The 19803-nt window shown below is 37.2% G+C and overlaps 1 protein-coding gene across 2 annotated transcripts in view; it reads left to right on the top strand.

Moving 5' to 3' along the window:
* Positions 1 to 19803, top strand: part of SUCLG2 (succinate-CoA ligase GDP-forming beta subunit) — a 119673-nt gene that overhangs the window by 49788 nt on the left and 50082 nt on the right. For both annotated transcript variants that reach the window (XM_027700806.1, XM_027700807.1), the window contains 6 exons: positions 4144 to 4243; positions 4371 to 4461; positions 10452 to 10604; positions 11572 to 11661; positions 14069 to 14165; positions 18656 to 18817. In XM_027700806.1, the coding sequence (XP_027556607.1) occupies positions 4144 to 4243; positions 4371 to 4461; positions 10452 to 10604; positions 11572 to 11661; positions 14069 to 14165; positions 18656 to 18817 (693 nt within the window). The remainder of the gene's footprint in view (positions 1 to 4143; positions 4244 to 4370; positions 4462 to 10451; positions 10605 to 11571; positions 11662 to 14068; positions 14166 to 18655; positions 18818 to 19803) is intronic.

Here is a 19803-nt window from a genome sequence, read left to right as displayed (position 1 = left end):
GGACACTTTGCTGCTGCTGCCAGAGTTTGGAGTCAGCCCTTCTGTGCTCGGTTGCCTTACACTGGGGTAAAAATACACTAATGTAATACTGAAACAGTTTCTGCATTTTTAAAGAATGTGCAGACACTAATTAATTTACACAGAGCCCCTGCAGACAGAGAAGCCGAACTGCTGAAAGTCTCGTGGTGAGACAGAGATGTGATTAGGAATTCGTGTGAGACCTCCTCCCTTTGTCCCAAGCTCTAATTCTGTGGTGTGGGATGCCTTGTCAAAGTAGTCCTGAGCTCTCTCTGGTAGAGAACCTTTTGTTCATAAACAGGCAAGCATGAGACCTATTGCTGTGCAGTCGTACATGGTCTGTTCTTTACAGCAGTTTATTTTTGATAAGCTACAGCACATTTTAATGTAATTGTTAACACGCCTAATTTGCAGTCACACAGTCGTATCAATAATAATGGAAAGTTGTTCACAGGTAATAAATTAGCATAGCATATAACTGGCAGAACTCTGCTTCTCACTATATTGTTTCACGATCAAGAATTCAGTAGTTAAATATACTCAGCAGTGGGCTGAGAACAAGCTGTTCATTTTTGCTGCAAGCAGTACCAGTGGACCAAAGTAATCATAGCTCCCAAAAGCAGGACTGATTTTATTGATTTTAAATAGGCTTTCATTATAGCACTGAGCTTATTCCAATTGCAAGGAGTATCGCTGCCGTTTGTATTCGCAGCACTGGCTGAGGGAAGGAGAGGTCTTGTTGGATGCACTGTAGAGGCTGCTTGTCCCTCAATGTTCTATTCTGTTCTCTTGAAACTTCTGAATTTGTTACAGGAAAAAAAGTACTGAAAGCTTTTTTTTCCTATGTGGTTGGATTAAATTTTTTTAGGAATGTAGAGCCAGCTAAAAGTGTGAAATTTTAAATTCTGAGGATTCCTCTGAGGAGTAAAGGTCTTGCTAATTTATTGGCATCTGAGTTAGGGACCACTGTATTTTTCTTCCTTTTTTTTTTAAAAGGACTCTTTAGAACTAAAATCATCATATCATAGATTCACTTTGCTTGGAAAAGGTCTCTAAGATCATTGAGTCCAGCCATTAACCTCACAGTGCCAGGTCCAGCACTAAACCATGTCCCTGAGCACCACACCTGCACATCTCTCTTTTTCTGTAGAATAATGTAAAACAGGCAAAGACAAGAGTCAGTATAATAAACTGTTGAACTGAATAAACTGTTCAGTCTGAGATATTAATATATTCAGGTTATAATTAGTTAAGAACACATGCTGTTACCAGCAATGTGTCATTAATCTGCATGGAGCAGTTTGAGGCTACTTGCTGCTAAATTAGTGACACTTAAAAGCAGTTGGGTTTTTGTATTGTTTTTAATGATAAAGAAAATTTTAAATCTGTGATGACAAAAAAAGTATATGCACACTCAAGAAGCAGGCTGGTTTATTATTTTGGGGTTTTGTTTTTTAATTTACACAAGGCTGGTCAGTCAGTGCAATGCACAGAAGTGGTTGAAGCCTCAGTGACCGAAAGCTGTTGAAAACATTGCACTGTATTTTATGGTGGTGTAAAGACATGTTACTTGTGCTTGGTTCTCTTCAAATCCTGTATTTGTAACTACACAGCCCTGCTCAAACATTTTTGCAATGTTACTACAACAGTTTGGAAGGGTGCTAATGGAAATTAGTTACACATCTCTGGTTTTAATGGGTTTCATACTGAATTTGGGTATCTTTTTTTAGATTATTTTTTATTTACTTATTTATATCAAATCTAAAAGTGAAGGTGAATTACTTCAGATATTCCAGTTAAACTCACATTTTTCTTTTGGGATAGTCTTTCTAACTTAATTTGGGAATTCAGGCAGGATCTAACACAAAAACTTGGTGTGTGCATTTCTAGAAATCAACTCTTTAAATGAGATGGTGACATTCAGTAGTGAATCAGCTTGGTAAGTGCTGAATGATCGAGCCTAGTTACCGTAAAATAAGACCTGGCTGCTTTGCTTCATTTTACAGAGTTTGGGCAAATAATTATGGAGTTAAATTGCTTCCTGTTGGTTTCCCGCAAGGCACAAAGAACCTGCTGTACTTGCTCTGCTGAGCTGCTGCATTGATTAGTTCTTCAGGTCTAATCTTTACGTGGTTATACTCACTTTCTAAACCGTTTGTTTATGGGTTTGAGGGTTGTTTTCCTGAAATTATTGTATTGCCTTGATAGTCCTCTAGTGGATTACAAAGATGTACACATTAATTCCTTTCTCTGACTTCATTTGTTGGATTTCAGTGGAGATAATCGGTGCTCATAGAGCATGTTGATTGGGAATGAGGATGATGATCACTCTCAGAACTGATACCACCTATCACTGACAATCAAAGCTCACGTTGTTGGGATGGTTGGCAGCTAAAACTGATCTAATTAAATGCTTGCAGAATCTATTAAGAATAGTTATTTAGATTTTTTTATCACAGCAGCTATTTTGATTCTAGAGTTTGCTTCTGCAGGTTGGAAAGTGATTTATAGTTTTAATTCATCTTAATAATTCGTGTGCATCAGAAACACTTGATATAAAACTTTTTGTTGCATTTAAATTTCCTTGTTATCTGCCCTGCAGTGGCATGAGTAATAGGGAGCCCAGAACATGAATATATTGGAATACATGAAGTACTTTCAAGGAGAATGCTTTTAAGGTTCACAGTGATATATGTCAAATGTTATTGAATGGATAAACATGTGGGGGGATTTTAGCCTTGAGAAACCAGGAAAACAGGCACCTTTTAGAACAGTACCTGTGTTGTTAATAGTAATGATGATGATGATAATATTAATAAATGTGTTAAAGTACAATACCTATGTAAAACAATCATTCCTGTCCTAATGCAGGAAATAAAATATTTGTTTGATAATATTTATTCTATCCTACTATCCAACTGTTTTCCAAGTTGCTGAAATTTATTATACAGGAACTTTGAAATGATGCTGTGTCAGCTGGGCTGCACCAAAAATTGCTGCACCTCTCAACTTATATTTAATAATCTGTAAAATGTCCTTACAGCCTGGAAAGCCTGTGTTTGTTTGAATGAAAATATCTTTATCCTCTGTGCCAATTAAACAGTAAATTTGTCAAATTAACAACAAATTCTCATGTTTTCTTCATACTTGGATATAATAATATGATTCAAGGTGTGACCTAATCTAAACATCGCTGAAATCAGAGATTTCCAGAGACTCCAGGAGAGGATAACAATGTTGGCCTTTCCTAGGCACACTTAATGATATGTTAATATTGGGATCTCAGACTTTGCAGAGAACCTGGCAGTATTATGATAAATGTGCCAAGTGACAGTACTGGGTGTTAATAAACATCTTACAGACACCTGGCAGGTGTTCATGGTTCAGGAGGCTGCTGTGATCCGTGGAGCTGCAGAGCTCATGAGTGACGCTTTTGTTCGGTTGTTTGTTTTCTTGTCCCCTTTTTCCCCTTGTTTTACTCTGTGAGGATGTCAGGATTGCTTCTGTGTGGAATGTAGGACATGGTGCAATTGCTTTTGTCACTGTGTCTTGCTTCACTTTCTCGTTACTAAGTTACTGTTATACTCAAATTGCCAAAGACTCAAGTGATGCCTCAGGAACAGATGAAGTGTCTTCACAGCTCCTGCCCTTGCTCTGCACTTACCTGCCCTTTGGAGATGGGGATTTCTTCTTTTAGGACCACATCCATCCATTTCCATGTGTTTAGAGCAAGGAATTAAATTTCTTTCCCTTGATGAGCATTCATTTGTTGTGTATTCAGGACAAAATATGATCTGATTCATGTTTTAGAAACCATGCCAGAATATAATCCATTGCACTGTGCAGGTTATGGTTTGTTGTGCAAGCTGTGTAGCATTAACAGCATGATTCTGATCCATAGAATGGCATATTTATACATTTAATTCCTTAACTTCCTTGAGCACTTCTTTTTTTTGCAAGGTTGCTTTATAAAAATGCTGAATTGACACTTGATTTATTGCTCGCTATTTATGAACAACTTCTTGTTGTTTTAAAATAGTCCAACCTGGAAGTGCTTTTTAAACTTGGGTTAATAAGCTCAATAAATGGCACTGCATGGAATAGAAATGTGTTTTTCTTTTACAGAGGCAAAGGAAATTGTTCTGAAGGCACAGATTCTGGCTGGAGGGAGAGGAAAAGGTATTTTCAATAGTGGATTGAGAGGAGGAGTTCATCTAACTAAAGAGTAAGTCTTTAAAATTGAAAAAGCATAAATAAGTTACATTTTCTATAATATTTAAACTGTTTACAATAGCTGTGGACTGTTTCTTTTAGTATCTTTCAATAAACTAACATTTTTCCTTTGTTTGTAGCCCTAAGACTGTTGAACAGCTGGCTAAACAGATGATTGGGTACAATCTGTCAACAAAACAAACTCCAAAGGATGGTGTGACAGTTAAAAAGGTAAAATTTTGGCCTCTTGAAAGTTGAAAACTGTGTTCAGGTGCAATTTTGCATTAATAAGCTGGGGAGTATGATGTAGGGGTTTGGGTTTTTTTTTTGTTGTTTGTTTCTTCTCCAATTCCTCATTTATTACATCTAATTGATGAAAAAAAAGAAAATCTTACTTTTTCTTTCTCTGTGTGTATGTATTTTGTTTATCAATTTTGGCACACCTAGTGGTGGAAAAATATATTAATTTCTGCTGCCTATGTCAAAGGGAATCCCTTGTCATAGGCTCATCCTTCATCAAAAACATACTAAATGCTAAAATAACTGCACTTAGAATTAACTGTACATGCTTATTGACATTCTGCTTACAGAAGTAATATATCCATGATTACCTCTAGTAATAATATTATCTGTATTTCATGCACCCTCAGGTCTGGGCAACTGTTAGTAAGGTGATAGGTGACTTTCACAGAATAACACAGTGGTTTGGGTTGGAAGGGATCTTTAAAGTTCATCTGGTCCAACTCCCCTGCAGTGAGAAGGGGCATCTTCAACTAGATCAGGTTGTTCAGAGCCCCATCCAACCTGGCCTTGAACGTTTCCAGGGATGGAGCATCTACCACTTCTCTGGGCAGCCTGTGCCAGGGCCTCATCACCTTCACTGTAAAAAAATCTACCTTCTTTTAGTTTAAAACCATCTTGACCTATTGCAGCAGGCCCTATTAAAAAGTTTGTCCCCATCTTTCTTGCAAGCCCCCTTTAAGTATTGAAGGGTTTGCAATTTTTAAAAAGTGTCTAGCAGGACATTCTTCCAACTTGTTGCAGATACAGAGTAAAATGTGGTCAGGGCAGTGGTTCAGCTGATGTGTGAGAGTTCATCTTCCTATGATGGTGCCTACTGCCAGGTGCCAAGGTTCACTTCAGCATAAATGAATTGCTCTTATTGGCCTAAATAAGAGAAGCCCAGATAGCCCTTCAGCAAGATTCTCCTTCACTTTATTTAAATTCCATCAGTCAGGAAATCCTAGCAATTGCCTTTCTGCTCTATGTGGTTTTGTCTCTTGCTTTGTTTTACTGAGCAGGAATCCTCATATAGGTGTGTATATCTGATGCCAGAAAATAATTTGGCATGAATTGAAAGGAACTGCAGTTCACATTTCATATCCTGAGAACGGGTTGGTGTATTGGCATAGAAGGGGAGCACCTGTCTGGAAAGATCCTGCCTAGTGAGGGCTGGAGGAAGGTGTTCAGGCAGTTCTTCTCTTGGGGAGCACGGAGAGCAGACTACTATCACTCCTCATAGTTACTGTTAAAAAGAAATACTATGTATTCAAAAGGAGGACCAGCATTACCATTAAGGCATGTCTGTTGGAGATCCTGATAATACTAAGGGTGTAAAAGGGATATCCCTTTCCCATATTTAGGCACTCTGCTTGGAAAAATTAATATTGTAAAAGCAGCTTTCTTTTCTAAATTCTTAGGTTTTATTCTTTTCCCCAGTTGACCTACCTTGAATGCATCAATATAGAAATTCCACTCTTTTGTCAGAGTGCAAGCATCAGTTACAGATTCAGTTCTGAAAAAGAAACTTCTAATTTTCGTTTGAAATGGATAGAAATGAAAGAAGGGTGTGGGTGTTGGGTTTTTTTACATGGATTATTCAAAGGATTTTTGTTAAGATGACTTGTATAGAGTAGCTATAGAAGATTTAACCTGTGATTCCTTTCCTCCCCATCCACACGTTGTTTGTATGAATAAACAATGGCCAACAGGAAGCAGCTGGGGCAGAGGTGAAGTTGGCACTGCTGAATTTATTTTGGTGGTTCAGGATTGGGTATAGCCTTGATAGACTGTGTGTTTTTCCTTCACTGTAGAGTTACATGGGAACCTTTCAGGACACAGCTTGCAAGTATCTTAATATTGACCCATGAAAAACCAGTGTGATGCTTTTCGTTGGGAGAAGTTGATCATCTACTGACATAGACTTCCATTCTGATTGTAGAGTTGGCTTTCAAAAGTATGTTGACTTTTAAATAGCATGTTTTATATTTCTGATGTTGAGATCTTGATTCTTGGTAATTTATGGTAAGGGCATATATCCTGCTTTAAATTAATTCACTGTGTAGCAGTTTGTCCTCTGTTATGCCTATTAGATAGCTAAGAAAGTGTATTTCAAATTATGCACCTAGGTCATCAAAAGGTATTTCTGAGCAAAACTGTGTCTTTTAAAAGCATTTATCTTTCACAAAGTTAGTTTAGGGATCTTCAAGGTGATTAAAGGGGTTGAGGCATTCAGGTTTGTAGCATCAGGACTACAATGTCAAATGCTGAAATTTTAATCAGGGGAGAAACTACAGTAATGGGATTAAAAATATAAGTTTAGCTATGTATAAGATATCGTTTAATGCAGTGGAAACTTAGTGCACAGAAAATGCCAGGCAGACTCTTTGAGCTTGCTAAGAGCAGGGGTGAAGTTGAGAAGTAATAACTGGCATTTTTGTTCTTTTTCAAGGCATGTGCTTTCTGTGTGTGTGTGTAAGAGTTTGTGTGTACATGTACTTAAAGAAAATTGCTGTTCAAAATGGAAAGTAAAAGCATGGTTTTAGGTTTTGTGGGGTTTAAACTTGGTGTTCTGGAAAGTTTGAGTATTTTAAAACACTCGTATGTTTTAAAAAAATTAGGTAATAATGGATTTTCAGAAGGAAAATAGTTATTATGTCACTTTCTGTGAGGCAATCAACGAGCTAGTGTCAAGTGAGGGAATGGAAGTCACGTACCTTTTACATGTATTTGTAAGGAAGGAATAAAAGATAGAAATTTTCTACAATTAGAATAATTATGGAGCAGAAAATGGCGTTTTCAGCTTTCTTTCTCAATTTGTGCACCTGCTACAGAATTTAAAGTGTGTTTGTGCCTCTTCAGATTGATGTTTCTCAAATAAACAGCAGTCTCCTCAGATCCCTCATAACTTGGAAGCTGTTTTGTGAGTTTACATAAAATCCTCTTATGGCAGCTTGGAATTTGGAGAGCGTGGTTATCTGAGAAGGCAGTCTTCTCTTATCGTGACAACCTGAGAATTCGCTACCTGTGTTTTCTCTCCAAGCAATAACAGAATGAACATTTTGCATATTTGATTCTGCATAAAAAAAGCTGTTACAGTTACCCTTATGAAATTAGATGTGTGACTTAAACTTTTAGGTAATGATGTGTTATTGAGAAGCAAAGCTGGAAGTTGTCAGGAAGTTTTAATGAAAGCTGATTTTTCCCCAAGACATTTTAAATATAAACGTGATGTGGCAAACAGATAATGATGCTTCACATTCTTTATCAAAAGCAAAACAGACTAAGAGTCAACAATCTGTAGATTCAATTTCATTACTCTTAACTGTTCATTAATGTGTTTGCATTAGTTTTGTTGTGTGAATGATGGGTAGACTTCAATAATATTTGAAGACCTTGAACACTGATTTCCCTGACTTTGCTCTGCAGCAAACAGGGAGGATGGTGGAGGAAAGTTGGTTTTTTTTGGTAGAAATGAGAGATATTGTACAGTCTGACAATTTTTGCTCTGAGGTTGCCTACAAATTAGATTCTCAATAATTTTGTGAATTAAGACAGAGAAGTATCTGACGATGATGTGGTTAATTAGCAACAGTGAGGACAATCACTCCAGTTGGAAGTAGCAGTTGAAGATACCTGATTTAATAATGTAAGTCCCACCTGCTGTGCCTGCATATGTATTCCTCAAGACTCATTGAGTGCACTTCCATCCTAAGTCTGGCCCTGACCCTGAGCTCTGTGGAAGCTGAGCTGCTCCAACCAGACCCAGGAGGACCACTTGGTTTTATTTGACCTATGTCTAAAGCAACTCACTCACATTTTTCAGAGACATTGATGCAGGATATGTCAGAAGGTGAAAACATGGATGCAGGTAAAAATAGTAGCAAATCAAGGATGCTTTCCCTGTCTTTGCTTGTTAATTTGACAAATCTTGGCAGGTAGCCAAGCTGTGTCTCTGAAGTTGGCTTTTAGCATCCCTCTGTAGTAATCTAAAATAGGCAGATGCTTTTAAGTAGAACAGTAGTTTTCTGCATTTTTACTTCTCTCCTTCACCCTAGTTTTCTTTAGTTTCCTTTTGAACAGTCGCTTATTTGAACTATTCCTTTACATCCCTCTTTGTTGTATGAATAAAGTGAGGTAAAAGTAGAAGGAAACAAAATTACTATAAAGCAAGTTTCTTCCAAGTCAAAAAAACCATAAAGAAATTTCATCTTTCCTTCCATTCCGAGCACAGAGGGCTTTATTTAATTCCTTGTCTCTTACTTTTTTTCCCCCTGTTCCCTAATAACACACAGCCTGGCAGAAGGTACGTACATTCCTTCTTATGTACACTGGAATAGAATGTCAAAAAAACAACTTGGGTGAAATCATAGTGCATCTTTCTTGTTTATAGCCCTTGAACTATGAAAACCCCAGGAATACTCATTTGAAGGAACACCTCTTGCCAGGCAGGCAGAGTTTTAAGGCTGCAGGTCTCAGATCTGCTGACTGTTAGAATGAATTTCACCTGATGTTTCATTCAGTGAGGATCTTTGTCTATGATCGTTGTTCAAAACTGTCACTTCATAAACAGACCATGTCAGAAAGATGTTGCCACTTAATCCTTCCTAATTATATTAATATTAGGGAAGTGATTTTCCTAATTTTTACCAGTTCCATTGAAAGATGGGAAATAGTAGCTCTGTTAAGGAAAAATATATTTGATGATCATCAGAAGAAGCTGTAATGCTGATTAAAGCAGAGGTGGCTGATTCACTTCCAGGTTGAAAAGCAAAAATGTAATCTGCAGAACTGCAGTCTTTGCACCTGAGATTATGGCACCTGTTATGAACACAAGGAAGAATTAATAATGGTCATATGCAGATTTTTTCCTTAAAATGAAGAATAACTGGGGGAATTTAGTATTCTTATATCGAAACATAGTTTGTGAGTCCTTGACCAGGTGTATAACTACTTAATCTCTGAAATTGCTTCATTGGCTATTGTTAAACTGTTGAAAAAATTGACAGTTCAGATGAAGAGGAAGTTATAGTTATTGCAATACTGACATGGCAAGGACTTTGTAATTTTTTTGCGAGGAGTGAAAAAATTTTGGCAAAGACTTTATATGGGCCAATTTCCCCCAATTTTAATGTGAGTACTTGTAGATTCCAAACACATAGGATTTGAATCATCTGTTTTGTTGTGTGCTGAGGTATCTGTCAGATACTGGTACAAAAGGGCTCTGTAGCTTATATATAATAAATAGAAACTAGCAGCATTTTGGAAAAACAAATTTCTATGTTTCTAGATTGTGCCAGCATCTGAAGGACACACGTCTGCTTGGCTCTCTAAGTTGAAAGTAAGAAACTGGATGGCAGAATTATCTGTAAACCCATTTTCTTAGGAAATACTTAGGGCAAGAATTCAGGATTTTAAGGGTTAGGTGGTCTTCTGTCAGAATGAGGGAGAGAACTTAAGCCTGAGGATTTACTGGTGAGGAGCAGTGCTACTGGTGAGGTGCAGCTGAAGGCCAATGTGCCCACCCTTACATCCATGTGATTTGCAAACTGAGTCCCGTGTGAGTCAAGTTTTTCTTGAGGCAGCACATTAAAGTGCTTTTTGGGAATAAGAGTGTAATATAGAGTAATGTAATAATTTAATATGTCTACCTTATGGGCTCAGCAGCAGCTCTGATTCTTTTCTTGGAAAAACCCCAACAATTACATTTACACTGCTTGCTGCATGCCCCAGTGAGAACAGCAGCACCAGAGGAGTGTCTTATTTAGGGAGAGAGGATTTCTTGGGGAAAAAGGTGGCTGAGTTGTAATACCTTGTAGAAACCTTGAAAACAAACGTTTCTTTTCAGGACAGCAAGTGTCAAACTGCTGCATTTTAAGGCAGTGCAGAAGGACCCATCAGAAGCGTTGATGTTTTCTTTTCTTCCCTGTATTCACTTTTAGGTGATGGTTGCAGAAGCACTGGATATTTCCAGGGAAACCTACTTTGCAATTCTGATGGACAGAGCCTGCAATGGACCTGTCATGGTTGGCAGTCCCCAGGGTGGTGTGGACATAGAAGAAGTTGCAGTAACTAGCCCAGAACTTATCTTTAAGGTATTGAAATGATGTTTTACACTAAAAATTTTCCATGTCAGTTATCCAAAAGAATATTTTTCCCTCTTTCTCTTTCCAATTTTAATTCTTCCACTTATGGAAAGAAGACAGTAAAAACCATAAAAGTTGTGTTTCATCGAATACAGGATCAAACTTGTTATCTGGTAGATGAAGCATGTTTAACATCTGATTTTATTAGTGTTTGTGTCTCCAACTCAATTAGAAAAAGAGCTTAAATCTGGTTGTTATGTGATACGTTAAACTTTATATCTGAAATGTTTTATGAGTGACTTTTGCTCTCAGGAAGGTACACAGTTTTTTCACAAGTAGGTTGGTGCCAATATAGTTATTGCTTCAGTGGCTGTTTTTCTCTAATTGACAGAGTTGTTAATTATTTCTTTGTACCTGCAAGACTTTTGCATCTGAAATACAACTGTTGTAATTACTTTTTTAACGACGACTGCATTTAAGTATTTTTTATGTTACTGTGGCAAGATAATGAATAGACAAGCTATTCAGCTGAGAAAATAATTGATACAATCAAGTGTAATTATTCAAAAAATTGTAAAAATATTTAATGTGCATTTTCAAATTATATAAACTTCACAGTGTTACTGGGCAGTGACACTCATTGCCTTGAAAATATTCCAGAATATGTCATAAAAATTAACAGACTAAATATTCGTCAACGCCATCTGTACAGTAATTAAAAGTGAAAACTTGTGTCACATTGTCTTGTCAGTGTGCCACCCTGAAGAATTATATGTTTTTTGGAAGGACCGTTTCATAGTCGGTGTGGTAATTATAACATCCCCTATAGGCAGCTGCCACAGTCTCAGGGAGCCTTGGCAAACAGCCAGGCTTTAATTACTAATTTGCAAATGTATACTAAGTGTTTTCCTTTTGAAGTTTTAAATCTCCATTCAGATTGAATATTTAGTTGTATTTATGCATGTTATTGTTGCAGGAGGAAATAGATATTTTTGAGGGCATAAAGGATCGTCAGGCTTTGCAGATGGCAAAAAATTTGGGATTCCAAGGACCTTTGCAACAGCAGGTAACTTGGCTCTACTCCCTTGGTTTAGACTGAAGACTTTTTAGCCCAGCTATACATTAAATGCTTTCCAATAGGCAAGAAAGGCCAAGTGTTCATTAAATCAGGATCATTTTGACACTCGAAATGCTAAATTGCACCTATATAATTGTCATCAGGCATTAGGCAGTTTGAATAAGGTCCTTATTGTTTTGAAGTGAGAATCCCTACTCTTCAAAGCAATTGATGACAACAGGCTGTTACACCACGTGGGATTCTTTTGCTTTCATTGGAATTCCACTGGAGCTCAGGGAATGACATGAGTAGAGCTTTTTTTGAAAATTGGCCCTTTATATAGAGAAGTAAAAGTGTATCTGGCTGTGTAACCAAAGCCTTTTAAATTTTTTTTTAACCTTCAACTCAAAACCAAAAGGCTGCCAGCTTGTTGTCTTTTCAGTATCTCTTTTCTACATAAATATATTGAATATATATTTTTGCCTGTATGAAGCATTTTGCAGAGAAGAGAGCTCATTTAATCTACTTTGGCGTGGTTTTGTTTCTGTACTATCAAACTGTCATTTTTTTAGAACTCCTTTATTTTTAATTCAGCAGTTTTAATTATTTTCTATCCCAACATGCAATTAACAAATGCATAATCATTGGGTTGATTAACACACATTTGAAGATTTAGCTGTATATCTAATGAGGAAGAATGATTATGTGGAACCTTTCAACCCTTGAAGAGTTCTGGTACTTAATAATTAACAGCAATATATGGACTTTTAAATAACACATTTAAATAATGCTGCAGGAATGCATTTCTTTCTTTATGCTGCCAACTCAAAGGAATTTACTGAGGCATAGGGGCACAGCTTTTATTCAGACAAATCCTGGTATTTACTTATATATTCACTAGTTCTAAGTTGGGATTTTATGCTTTGCCTTGAAGAGGCTCAGCACTTGTAGACCTTGAGAAAGAGAAGTGTTGACATTAAGCTGCCTGATTCAGAGAGGTGCTGAAAGATGAAGCAGCCTTTAATAAAAGTGAAGTGATTTTGGTGGTCTGGTAAAAATAAAACAGATTCCTGTGGCAATAACAGCTTTTCAGGTTGCCCAGAGTCAATGGGGGTTGCAGGGTGGAGCTTCCTCCCCAGTGTCACTGCTTACACAGTGTGGTATTGTTTGTGGTATTGGGGCAGTGTGTCCACCCCAGTGTTTGTGCCAAGGAAACTGCTGCAGATTTATAACTGATCATTTTTTTTAAAGTCAAAACCACTGAGAATGCTTCAACTGGTAAATTTTGAGCAGGGAAGGCTTCCAGAGCAATTTGTATGCTGCTTCCCAACTGTGACTCTTTAAAGTCTCTTATCATAGAATCACAGAATGGTTTGGGTTGGAAGAGACCTTAAAGATCATTTTCTTCCAACCCCCCTGCCATGGGCAGGGACACCTTCCACTAGACCACGTTGCTCAAAGCCCCATCCAGTCTGGCCTTCAACACTTCCAGGGATAGAGTCCACAACCCCTCTGGGCAAAACTGGGTTTGGTTTTGAGTCTTTCCAGTTGTAATTTTTTCTTTCCTATGACTGACATTGTAGGAGAAAACTGACTTCTGGGTTTTTTATTCTAATTCACTTATTAGGAGAGGTTCCAAATTTTTGGATTGTGTGCTTCAGTTAGCTGATCAGTAATGAGGGGACAAATTTGAGTGGTTCTTTATTAGTGCACTTCATCTGAAAACTTATTTCAGCTAATAGGTTGTCAGTGTGTAATGAACCAAAGGGGTTTTTTATGCGTGCTCGTGTTGCTGTTTTCGAGTTGTTCTATTAGTGGAAGAATGTTATAAGAACAAAAGATTTGGCAGTTGGTTGTCAGTTTTGGCCACACAACTGGGCACTGAGATAGATGGTGAGGGAGGATAGGAAACAAGTAACGAGTAAACAAGCATGCTTTGGATATAAGTTCTTCAAGAAAACATTGCAGACTGATGTAGGAAGGAGAAATAGGTATTTTTTTCCCTAAGTCACTAATGTGCACATACTGCTTTGTGGTTTCTGAATGTAGACTGATTAACGTGAATTCAACTCAGATCTCAGCATACTGGAGAATACATCATTTTGTTAGTGCCCAACAGTCACTTTCCAAATTAAACTTGTCATAGTAATTGTAATGTTTATTTTGTAGAAAGTCTCCAGTTCATGTAGTCTTTAAATGCACATTTACTAAGTGTTATGCAGTATCATAATGCTACATTATACCTATTTAAGAGACAATGAATATGGTTAAGAAAACAGAAATAAAAGCAGTAATTATCTAGAGCTAGTTTGCAATTTAGTGCATTAAAAATAATCTATAATGGTTTACCTTTGCCTTGAAAACATTTACTTTTATTTTTCTGTGTGGTAATTGTAAATCGTTTGATCAAATTTAGGCAGCAGATCAAATTAAGAAGCTGTATAATCTTTTCTTGAAAATTGATGCCACTCAGGTTGAAGTGAATCCCTTTGGTGAAACTCCAGAAGGGCAAGGTAAGAAATTGAAGGAAACAAATGAATGCATTAGTGTTCTTTATTTATGCAAACTATAAATTAAATTGCATAGAAGGATGTAGCAGCAGCTTTGCATTAATTTCATTTTGTAATGTAATTTAAGCAACATTCATAAATACTCCCATGGCAGATTTTATATTTCAATACCTTTTGTTGTTTCATCCAAATACTGGAAGTATTGGCTTCAACACGTTCTGCTTGGTGAGAAACAGCAACGTTTCCTGCTCTTCTGCTCTTGTACAAAGTTGAGGTTTTTCTTGGGTTTGTTTTGGGTATTTTTTGTTTAGTGGTTTTGTTTGGGGGGGTGTTAATGCTGCTGGAATTACTGAGAGTGTGTGCGGAGAAACTTGTTCATTTATATTCCTGTATATATGGGTAATTTAAGATTTTAAGTGCATGACTCTGCAGCCAATTAGAGCACAGGACAAATTTCAGCTGGAACTGACACTTGGCTACACCCTTTGGGAAGAAAAAGGGTCACTGGTCTGCTTTCACCATGACTACAGGACTGAGGGACAGGGTAAAAATGAGGAGCTGGATTAGCTTTCACTTCGTAGTTGGTCTTCCAGCTGAAACCTTTCCTTCCATTTGTCCTTTTTGTCCAATTAACTTGGACAGAGGTGAGGAGGGGAGGAACTATTTCAGTGTGTCTGTGGTATATTGAAGTAGAATAGGTCTGATCCAGGTGGATCACAGTTACCACCTCGCTGTTTCACTTGCAAAAGGGCTACCAGAGAATCTGAAAAGCACTAAAAGGTGGAAAACAAATCCTGCCCTACCCAGCTTTATTAATGCATCTTAGAAGATGGTGCTCTTTGTTATAAAATAGACTCTGGGACACTTAAATGCCCTATTGTAAAGTGACATTTAAAAAAAAAAGAGGAATATTGAAGTGTGTCACAATAATTCAGAGACAGTGACAGAAATGATCAAATATGTTGGCAGGTCTTTTTTTACGTAATAAGCTGTTTTCAGGTTAAACTAAGCTAGAAGAACATATTTACGGCTTAAAGGCATGAATTCTTCTTTAATAACAGACTTTCTTCAAATTCCTGTTTGGTTTGGGGAGTTTTTTGGTGTTCTTGACACCAGAATCCTTCAGGTCTGTGCACAGAGTTTTCCTCATGGAATGATTTCCACCAAAACTCCTTTTATTTGAGGATCATTCACAGCACTGTGTGCTCAGTTTTCCAGTTCATTTGAGGTACCATAATAACATACACATTGAATCAACAGTTTCTGCATTGCAAACCTCACTCAGCTTCATAAATACAAGTCAAGTTCTTAGCAGCTAGTTCTGGGTTTGTTGGTTCTTATGCAATTTGTGAAATGTATATTGGGGAGAGGAACACAAAGCCCTGCTGTTGACCTGAGTTGTTCTGATGAGCTCAATTTTAAATGGAAAATTTGCTTCCAGAACCCATCAGACTGCTCTTTTCCCCCTCTGTTTAAATAGATCCATTGAAATCAGTTGGAAATGAGGTGAGAAGGACCTTTTCACTTTCTGTTGCACAGTGAAGTGAAAGCCCAACAGTGAAATAGGACCTTGTGAAAGGAACAGCCTGGATTTTTTCCCAGTCTGGAAACGTGAAGTACATGACACTTGTGACCTTTTGAAAATGAATGGGATCTCTCAAATAGGTGCAATGAGAGCTGCTGGAACTTTCCTGCAGATTATGATGTTAATCTCAAAACAAATCCATTGGTATGTCTGTCTCCTAACTGATAGACTCACCAGGTGTGTTTTGTTGGTTCAAGACCACTGATACTATAAAAGCAAAATTTCCTTTCTCAAAACTTGCTGGAATCATTTTTGTAACAGAATAGTTGACCAAGGTACCTTAACACTACAGGGCAGTATGGAAGGCACCCAGGAGTCCTTCTGCTTGGTCAGTTGGCAGAAATTGGGACATAGTCTATGACAATTGTCTAAAGTCAGGCAGAGAAACAAGCTTGAGGTGAGCTCTTTGTGCCAGGATCAGGCTGCCCTGGTGTTCACACTCACTGGCTCAAGACTAGCTTGGGTGACTGGGAGAGAAGCACTTTGCTGTTCTGTTATTTTGTCAGAGCAAGGGACAGAACCCCAGTTCAGTCCTTACTTCCCCCCAGCCAAGAAGAAGACCTTAAAGTATGTCTTGGGTGTTGGTGAGTGGACACTGAGGATGAAGTGAGACTGGAAGAGGCAGCACTGACAGGTAACACAACAGGGGCATCACTGAGGTGCTGGAGACATATTTGGTGGGTACCGAGAGGGGAAATTGGTAGACAAGTAGGGGCAAGTGAAGGAGAGGATAGTTTGAAATGAGAGGAAACCAAATGCGGTCCTTAGAGGTCCTAAAGAACCATGGTGGTACTAACTTTGCATCCTTGATGGAGCACTATGAGGTGTCTGTGTGGAAATTATTATTTGGATAAGTTACCAAGTTGGCTTTTCTGGAGTGGCTGTGCATATTTAGTGAGAAGGGCTTAATTTGAGGGATGGTAGGAGTTTTTATGCTCTTTTCTCCGAGGTTTTTCCGTATGTGTTTTGCATCCAGGAAGCTGAGGAGCAGAAACAGAGTGGGTTTCAAGCTGTGAAAGCCATCTTACCAGCAGACATGCACAGGAGTCTTCCTGTGCTTATTTCTTTTTTGCTAGCAGTTTCTCCATCTGAAATGTCTTTAAGAAGAATAAAGATGAAACAAATGGAAGAACATTTGAGTAGCTTAATACAGTTATTTCTAATGATAAAATACAAGTCTCTGTATGAAGACCATTATTCCTGTCAAAGTAATGGATAAGATGGATTTATTTCTTGCTGTGTTTTGTGTTTTTCACTTGTGTGAATTTCCATTAGGAGATACATTGTTTTATGTATTTTGTTTAATTTTGTAGCAAATTGTTTGTCAACAGTAGTGGGTCAGATTCCTGTTATGCCCATTTTTGGTTTTTTTTGTTTTGTTTTGTTTGCTCTCAGTGTAAACTGTTGAATTAGTGGATGACAAAAATCCTACACCACTAGCAATAACAACACAAGTACTTCATGAATATAACTGTTGGAGCTTTCTTTGATATTTGTTTAGAAGAAAAATCCATTTGTATAATCCATCATTCATGTAACAATGTGCTTTTGATGGTGAAAATGGTTTGATAAATATTAATACATGTTTTTGCAGCTACTTCGTACAGCGTGGCCTCTGTTAAAGATGAGTGTTCTGTAGAAATGAGTTTCTATTAATGTGACATAGAGGATGTTCGTGTGTAAACAGAGCTCTGAAACTGCAGTTGTACTCTAGCTTTCAGTTGTTTTTGCAATTTAAGGAGCTGAAAGCTTGAAGAAAAAAATAGTCTTAGTTCATTGCTAAAAAAAATAAAATTAAAGCAGCTCTAGTAAAGTAGAAGCATATGATGAACTACAGGTATTTCTGCTTTTGGCACATACCCACATGATGGTTGACCAGGTGAGATCTAGACTCTTCCACGAGATTTGTTATACACACTTAAGAACAGTTGTCTGAAACTGCAATCACTGAAATGAAGTTTGATACTGTTTTCATTTAATCTGCTATCAGTTACAAGTCAGAGATTAAAAAAATAAAAACCAAAACCACATCAACATCGAAAAAAAAACAAAACAAGAAAACCCAGTAAAAATCAAGACATAGAGTTACAACTCTCCTATTTGTGTAAATGTTTTGAAAGACTAAAATTATCTTTTTAATTGTAATTGACCTCCAGATGTGTACAGTGCTCATGAACACGTGCACATGTACCATCTGCGTGTTTCAATGGCAATATGAATAAAAACCCAGCAGATAGAAAAACTATTGGATGCAGCATTTAAAGGCACTTAAATCTGATTGGTTTGCCTTGACAAATCAATTATACTTAAGTGAGTAATTTTAATTTGGATATCGTACAAGTGAAATGACTTAAATAGTAATATGATAAATACGTAGTCTTACATTTACTTACAACATTTTAATCTAATGAGGTGTTTGCTTATGCAAACCCATAGAAATAATGAGTCAGTAAATGGCAAATAAGACTCTACAGGCATTTCTGTTACTGGTGTGTTAATGTGAATATTCCAGCTGTTAGCCAGACTTTTATCTATTACTTAATATAGTCAGGTTTAGCTATGTCTTGATTTGTTTTTACAACCATAGTGGATGTTGATATTGATGAGAAGTTTTGTATTTACTTTTTAAACTTTCATGATTTAAAAGTAGTCTTTTGGTCATTTTTAACATATGTTGGCTTCATCTTGTTTGAGATCTTTAATGAAATAATGTGTTCTCAGTAGAGAATTTAAGGGAAACCTGCCCTTTTCTGCTGGATTCAATGAACTTCAGCTGATCGTATGCTGGAGGCACCATCATTCCCAAAGAACCTTCTCCCCCTCCCTGCTGCAGTAGCCATAATATTTCAGAAGCTCTGACTAACTGTAAACTCTAAGTGCCTGCATGTTGTTTTATTTTCTCCTGTAGTTGTTTGCTTTGATGCCAAGATAAACTTTGATGACAATGCAGAATTCAGACAGAAAGAAATATTTGCCATGGATGACAAGTCTGAGAATGAGCCCATAGAGAACGAAGCTGCCAAATATGATTTGAAATATATAGGACTGGATGGAAACATTGCTTGCTTTGGTAAGAACAAATACATCCAAAAGACATTTGAAGACAAATTCATATTTGTTCAATGTATAAACTTTGTTTACGTTCTGACATTCAGTCCACCCTTGACAGTATTTCAGTCTGTTTTTCTGAGGTTGTCTGTCCTTCCCCAAGTTCTTGCAGGAATGAAGCTAAAATTGTGTTGTAACTGTGAGGATGGCCACAGCAGACGGGCAGGACATGAGTGGTGTCAGGCTGAAGAAGAAGCCTGAATTTTTAAGCTGATGCAATTGATCTTTTGAGTAATTAAAACAAGAAAAGTCATCAAGAATCAATCATTAATTTTCAAAAATGAGATTGTGGTACTTAAGACACTGCAAAAGTATGTGTGTATAAACATGACATTCCCACTTAAAATTGAATAGTGAACTCCATTTCTTTTTAAGAAAAGCTGCTAAAGAATCTGTTTGCTATTAAAAGGAAGATGACAATTTTTTATTTCCTGAAGTTCCTTAGAACAGAAATTACTCTGCTGTTTAGAAGAGATAAGTAAAAAAGTCTGCTATACTCTACACAATTTTTATTTTTTAGAAATTCTTTTAGCCAGTACAACATTTTATTATTAATCTAATTGAATTAGACATTTTTTCTCAGCTTGGTGAGAAAATGCATTTACATAGCTCAGATATGTGCTCTAATCACAAATCTAGAAGATTCTAGCAATGTGTTGCAGTTGATTCAGTAAGTCACAGTGAGACTTTAATCTCAATTTAAAGCAAAACAAAACAAAACCAACCAAAAGACCCCAAAACCCAAACAGCAATTGGCAACGCTATGGAATTTTTTTTGTATTTGGTATTGCTCTTGAATTCCAAGTGACTGGGGAGCCTTTGTCCAGCAGGAACAACTTACTGGGCACACAAAATTCTCATCTACTTTTCCTAGTTTAGAGGATGTTCGTGCCCATGGTAATGCTTCTAGACTGGTGCAAATGCAAAATAATAGGCAGTCTGAGATCT

The sequence above is a fragment of the Neopelma chrysocephalum genome, unplaced genomic scaffold (genome assembly GCF_003984885.1).
Source record: "Neopelma chrysocephalum unplaced genomic scaffold, ASM398488v2 Primary Assembly neopelma1_147, whole genome shotgun sequence".
Taxonomy (NCBI): domain Eukaryota; kingdom Metazoa; phylum Chordata; class Aves; order Passeriformes; family Pipridae; genus Neopelma; species Neopelma chrysocephalum.
Note: the sequence above shows the minus strand (reverse complement) of the source record. Positions and strands in the feature narration are given on the sequence as shown.